Source organism: Benincasa hispida, chromosome 1, assembly GCF_027475165.1.
Source record: "Benincasa hispida cultivar pf3 chromosome 1, pf3_genome.v1.1, whole genome shotgun sequence".
Classification (NCBI taxonomy): Eukaryota; Viridiplantae; Streptophyta; class Magnoliopsida; order Cucurbitales; family Cucurbitaceae; genus Benincasa; species Benincasa hispida.
Genome location: NC_143478.1, coordinates 7,256,072 through 7,262,677, shown reverse-complemented (window position 1 = coordinate 7,262,677; position 6,606 = coordinate 7,256,072). Strand labels below are relative to the sequence as shown.

At 38.1% G+C, this 6,606-nt stretch overlaps 1 protein-coding gene across 4 annotated transcripts; it reads left to right on the top strand.

Moving 5' to 3' along the window:
• The first annotated feature begins 245 nt into the window (after positions 1-245).
• On the top strand, positions 246-6,383 carry TRM15 (GPI-anchored adhesin-like protein, putative (DUF3741)). Of its 4 annotated transcripts, none has more exons than XM_039032192.2 (7): positions 246-1,403; positions 1,499-1,702; positions 2,365-2,432; positions 2,518-4,078; positions 4,191-4,438; positions 4,844-5,033; positions 5,162-6,383. In XM_039032192.2, exons 2-7 carry the CDS (start codon positions 1,552-1,554, stop codon positions 5,770-5,772), a joined length of 2,829 nt encoding a protein of 942 aa, XP_038888120.1. In that variant the 5' UTR covers positions 246-1,403; positions 1,499-1,551; the 3' UTR covers positions 5,773-6,383. The 4 variants fall into 4 exon arrangements, with proteins under 4 accessions (XP_038888120.1, XP_038888053.1, XP_090162164.1 ...); XM_039032125.2 differs by having other exon boundaries at positions 5,159-6,383; XM_090306038.1 differs by having other exon boundaries at positions 246-1,702; positions 5,159-6,383.
• Positions 6,384-6,606: the final 223 nt, after the last annotated feature.

Below are 6,606 nucleotides of genomic sequence, written 5' to 3'. Positions count from 1 at the left end.
AAAACAATGAATTTTTATAATTATATTAATTTAAATCTTAAACTTTTATAATTATATTAATTTAAGCTTTTAATTATATTTTATTTTGATATATTTATAAAAATTTAAAATATTGATAGAAAATTTTGTATTTAAATTGATATTAAAAATTTAAAGACTAAATTAATATAATTAAAAATTTATGATTTAAATTGATAAAATTATCGACCATCATTTAAATGATATAATTCCCATAAAAAAAAATCAGTTATGAATTGATATATTTTCTCGAGAATGTAATTTGTCAGCTCAGGAAACCCAAGTTATCCATTTCTCCAGAGCTCCCCTGCAATGGCTTCCCAGAGCAAAAGAGAGAGAAGAGAGAAATGGCTATGGCGATGAGCTTGATTCTGTATCTGAACGTGGCAATTTCAAAGAAGAAAAACAGAGGGCAATGGCAGCCCTAACTTTTCTTCCATAGAAAGCTCTCTCGCTGTGGGTGGTGGGCCCTTGTTCTCTAACCACAACTGTCACCTATTTCTTCAACTTTCACCCAACACCCAACACCCATCACCATTTTTTTCCTCTCTTTCTCTTTCCCTTTCTCTCCTTTTCTCTCTTTTCATCTCACCATCGTCAATTCTTCCTCTTCTTTTTCCTTTTTCCATGTCTTTAATGGCGGCCAAATGCGAATTCTACGCCAAAAGATAAAGGGTCGGTGTTAGATAAGCACCCGGTCATCATTTTTATTCGTTGTCAAGAGAGATGCCTACATTTTAAAAGCTTTATTGTGGTTTTTTGTTCTTCGTGTGGTCGGTGGAATTGCTGAAATTTTTGGACATGGGGAGAGAGGGGGTGGGGTGGTGTTTGTTCTGAAGTGGAGCGTGATGTTTTGGACTTTCTTTGATGGATTTGGAGCGAATTTTAGTTTTATTTCTACCGACTACAGTTCGATTTAGGGTGTCTAATCGCAATTCAGGGAATTTTGTTAAGGCCTCTTGAATCAGTTCGAGATAGAGAATGATTTGTGAATTGTGGCGGGTTTGATGTGATCGAGAACTGAAACTGAAGTCGTGAAATTCTACTGACTCTGAGAATTTGGGGTTTGATGTTTTTGATCAACCTCTGATAAGAAGGAATTGAGGAAAAGCAATTATGAACCATTTGCCATCATGATTTTTTCTTTTCTTTTTTTTTTTTTGGAGGAGATAATGGTCCCTCAGTTGTCTTTTCTTTCAAGTTAACTTCGAATCTCTCGATATTCTAAGATTTTGATGAATTTCTGAGCACGTCATAACGCTTGGATTTGATACCTTGCCATTGCAAGAAGCTGCAATCGAATTCGGCTGTGTTTCTCCCGATTTATCATCTGGATTCCATGTCTGTTCTTCGCTAAACTTGATTTCTAAGGGTCCGCACTCGAGGTTAGTCTGTCCGTGATTTTTCCGGGAAAAAGAAAGCCAGAAATTCTGTTTGTAATCATTTCTAAGAGTTGTTTCTTCTTCATTCTTGTAATCAGAGTTCATGCAACCATATTAGAGAATAGAATTTTGGACTTAATTTTTTAAGAAAATGGCGAAGAAGTCCAAAAGAATTACGGTTCGTTATGAGAAGGATCAGTCAGGCTGTATGTGGGGTTTGATTAGTTTGTTTGATTTCCGCCATGGCCGCGCCTCCAGGAAGTTATTAGCCGACAAGAAGCGTCCGAGCAGGCAAACTGCTGGTAAGAATGTTATTTTTTATACAGAGTTTTCGTAGATCTAAAGATCTATGGTCTCTATTTGAGTTTAATTTCCTTAACTTTTGACCTGGAAGTTCTTGATGATCAAATTTCTTTGGAGAATCATCACATCTTGAGTTTCTGTTCTTAGGCAGTTTTAGTTTTCCTCTTCTCCTTCTTCTTTTTTTCCCCCCCTTCTCTTTTTCCTGCACGCTGTCTAGAATCTTTGTATGTGCAAAAAGTGCATAATACACCCATGAACAACTGACCCCTGGGCTTATTAATTCGTTGCAATTAAACTCTATTGTTATAATTTTGTTAGTGGTTGAGTTCAATTACAATAATTTTATAAGTTCGTGAGTATAATTGCAACAATCTTAAGAATTCAGGGGTGATTTAGGGTTTAGGGTTTAATAATTGTAACAACTTACCTGAGGTGATTTGTGCATTTTCAAATTCAACTGGCGGAGTTTATAATGATGGAGCTTAATTGCAAAAGTTCAGGGTAATTGATTAAATAAAAAAATTCAAAGGTGGGATCGTGGCAACCTCTTATAGTTCATGGTTGGTTTTTGCATTCTTCTCTTGCTTAGACAATGTGCATGTGTTTTCTGGAAACGCTGTGTCACTTGGTTCCGAGTGTTCTCTAATCTCTTCTTCTGCAGGTACTGAAAATTCTAGAAATAAGTTTGAGATTTTGGCTAATTTGGATGAAGATTGTAGTTCTACTTTGGTAAGTTTTCCCAATGTAGATCATTTTTTAGCCGAGAGGGTGTATGGTTTATGTTCTAATTGATTTGATGTTATGCATATTTCAGGACAGTGAAGAACGTAAGATATTGGACATTGGAAAGCCAAGCGTGAAGAAACTCATAGAAGAGGAAATGTTCAATGAGCAGGACTCGAGCAGGATCGAGTGCGAACACTCAGGCCACTTAAAGACGACTGACCTGAAAAAAACGAAGAGTCGAAAGAAAAGCCGTGACATTGATGCCGATTCCTTTAATGCTTCTGAGTATTTGAAGGAACAAAGTGTTGATAATCTTCCTGTTCATGTGATGCTAAAGGAGATCTACAGTCAGATCCATCGAAAGAGCACGAGTGAAATGAAATTTGACCCGGATGACAAAGCAGATATGCAATCAAATGGTTACCTTGCTGATCTAGAACAAAAAGTGGTTGATGCGATTAAGGAATATTTAGGCCAGAAGTTCAATATTGGGAAAGATTTTGCTGAAATTCAGAGAGTTCAACACTCAAGAGAGATCATGGAAGCACTTCAGATTTCCCATTCTGACGACGAGCTGTTTCTAGAACTCGCACAAAACCCAAACTCTGTGTTGCTAAAGTACATTAGAAATTTGCATGATATGTCGATTGAAAAAGTTGACGAACCGAAGTCACACGAATTCAGTGAAGTTAGGCAGTCCGAGGAGCTTGTTGATCATAAACAACGATTATTTTTCAGGAGAAAGGTCAAGCATCGGGGTAGGAGCTTATCAAGAGGGAATGAAAATTCTGACGCGTCAAGTAAAATTGTAATCCTGAAGCCAGGGCCAAAAGGTTTGGTGAGTTCGGATGCTGACAGCATTCATCCATCAGCCCAAAATTCTACTGCTAACGATAAAAAGAAAGTGCTGAATGAGAGGGTTAGTTCTAACTTTTTTCTTGCTGAAATCAAGAGGAGGTTTAAATATGCCATGGGAAAAGATCACCATGAACTCTCTGCTAATGATTCAGATAGATTTCCTTCTGATCATCACTCTAAGAGGGAGAGTGAAAAGGGTGTCGTTAAGGAAAATGGTGCAAGAAATTCTACTAGTAAGGACCACTTTTTTCTTGAAAGAATTGCCAGACCTTCCACTGATGGCACGAGAGGAGAGAAGGTTGGAAAACTCAAAAGCTTGGAAATAAATCAAGATTTGGGAAATATTTATAACAATAGAAGAAGCCCGTCTAATATTTATGTTGAGGCAAAGAAACATCTCTCTGAGATGCTTAGCAGTGGGGATGAGAGTGTAGATTTTTTAAGGGGACACGTCCCTAAGACCCTAGGACGGATTCTCTCTCTTCCTGAGTATAACTTTTCTCCCATTAACAGTCCTAGAAGGGACTGCAAGCTCAGCCCAGTAACTTCAGAGAAGAGAATTTCTTCTAGTAGCAGACTTGTAAGTGCTAATGAAATTATGCCATCCTTCAAGGGCGAAAGTAACGAGACCCCAATCAGTCCAGGAAAATCTCCATTGTGCATTTCTGATGATACCCCAAATGCTGTGCAGCCTCCAATTGACGATAACCACAATATTAACAGTGATTTAGTCGATCAAAGTATAAGAGAAGAAGCCGTGAGTTCTAGTACTAATGGGATGATTTCTGAAGGTATGTATCTCTGAATAGTCCAATTCATGTGGGATTGGCCTAAATGTTAATCGGTTTGGCTAATCATTTAGTTTTATTTATTAATCATTCACGTTCAATAATATACTTGCAGGTGATATCGAGAGTCTAAAAGTAAATGAAATTGCAGTTCATGAGGAGAGAAGTTTTTTGGAGGCTCCCTCTGACTCAAGTGAATCTTCTCTTTCCAGAGATCAGAATGGTGAAATGCCTGATGCATGCAATGATAGAAGTGTTTCTGATGTTCCATCTGACCCGATTGCCTCTCCCCTTATCCGAGAAGAACGTAATGATGACACGCCAGATGTGCTCATTGATGAACCTTCGATAAGCTTGCCTCAAGTAATATATCTTCCAACTTTTTGTGTTTATATCTCTCACTCTCTCCTACCATAAGTCTATAATCTATTAAAAGGTGGATTAGCTTACGATAATGATGAAAATCCTTCTGCAAGATATCTAAGGTGTAATGATAAGCCTGCTTCTGATTTACAAATGGACAATAAATTAATTCCCCATCTATTGAAAATATTAAATGGCAAGTTTTTCCAAAATTTGATGTTCAAATGTTCTGGAAGTAGTTGTACTGCTCAATGTCTTGTAGAATTGGAAAAATGACATGTTTTTTCAAAATTTGATGCTCACAAGTGTTCTAGGCTCAATACCTTGTGGAATGTAGTTTTGCAGTACTGAATCTGCATTCTGTGTTTATTGAAGCGTTTGCCTTAAATTGTTTCGTCTGTCTAGGATTTGTCTGAAGAAAACCAATTGCCTCCATCTCCCTCGGGATCCCCTTCTAGCTTGTTTACTCTTGAAAAGGGTGTTGGAGATTTAGAGGGCGTTTCTGATGTTCCAGAGCGGCCAAGCCCGGTTTCAGTTCTTGAGCCACTATTTGTAGATGATAACATGAGCCCGGTGCATGCCATTTCTCTGCCTGGTAGGCATTAAGAACAGCCACGGAGTTTATCCGTGTATTTTGTGTTTCGTTTTTATCTATTTCAGTAGCAAGTAAAGGTATTGATAATAGAAATTCCCCTGGCTAATATCAGTTTATTCTATCAGCAGGGTTACCAGTACAACCAGTGCATATTGAATTTGACGATCGTGAACCTGCAGAAACCGATAAAGCTAACATTCCGAAATCGTTGAAGGACGATAAGGAAGTGATTTTTGACTATGTGAAGACAGTGTTATCAGCATCAGGCCTTACCTTGAACCAGATCTGTGTAAGGTGGCTTTCTTCAGAACAGCTTCTTGACTTCCTACTAATCGACGAGGTAGAGCTTTTCCCGAACCAGCTGTGCTCTGATCAGAAGCTCCTCTTTGACTGTATTAATGAAGTACTTGCTGATGTCTGTCAAAACTTTCCCCCATGGTTCTCGTTTGTAAAACCTTGTTTACGGTCGGAATATCTTGTTGAGGTTTGTGAAGGAGTATATTGGCATCTTCTTCCAATGCCACAGCCTCTTACGCTGGACCATCTTGTCACGAAGGACATGAACAGAACCCGAACATGGATAAACCTTCATTCTGATGCTGAAACTATTGGTACTGAGACATGTGATGCCATATTCGATGATTTGGTGGATGATACGATATTAAGCTGTGTATGCGATAGTTCAGAATCCGATGATGGCTTTCACATGGAGAATGAAAATGCGAGTGACGACTTGTAAAGAATTGCAGTTAGCCTGCATATGGTAAAATAATCAAAACTTGGGAGGACCCCTTTTTGATGAACTATGGTAATATGACTGAGCTGTTGCTAACTTGGTCTCCTGAGATCTGTGTAGATATCAACCACAATCTTACTACTTCCATAGCCATGGCTTTTCTGGCCTTCCCTGCTCGTTCTAGTTGTCAAATTAATGCCTTCAACAGAGAAGGTTTAAGACTTCGGTCGTCACAAAAACACAGAGTCACGTCCTTTTTTTACAGCTGACTAATATCGACTTTGGGTCGGGTGCAAGGTTTGCACAGTTGTGATATTGGAGGTGGCACCCTCCTTTGTAGATCTTGTAGAGTTCGGTGTGTTGTATTGGTCGAGGAAATCGATATCGTGTGGTTTGATTCATTGATTTTTTTCCCCCTTCTCTTTTCGGGTCACTTGTTAGTGTCGTTTACCTGCGCTTTGCTGCTGTATTTGCAAAGATTATGACAAACTGTGAATTTTGGTTGTGAGAATTGTTTTTTTCCCTCTCTTTTAAGTATGTAATAAAGGGTGTTCCCTATTGACCTCCTCATGCTCTGAAGAAGAAATGTAATGTTTAGCTTCACTTTCCCCTTCTTTCTAGTTGTTGTTGTTTTTTGTTTTTTGTTTTTGTTTAATTTTAATTTTAATTTTTTAACTCAATCCAAATTTCAGATCCAGAACTGATCATACTATGCAAGGTCATTTTGTTTTTCTTTTTCACTAATCTGTAGTTTGGTTGCTTTTATGGTTTAGAACACGTAGATCGGGTCGGTTTAATAATAATATGTTGGTTTAAAAGCATGTTCCAAAACACAGG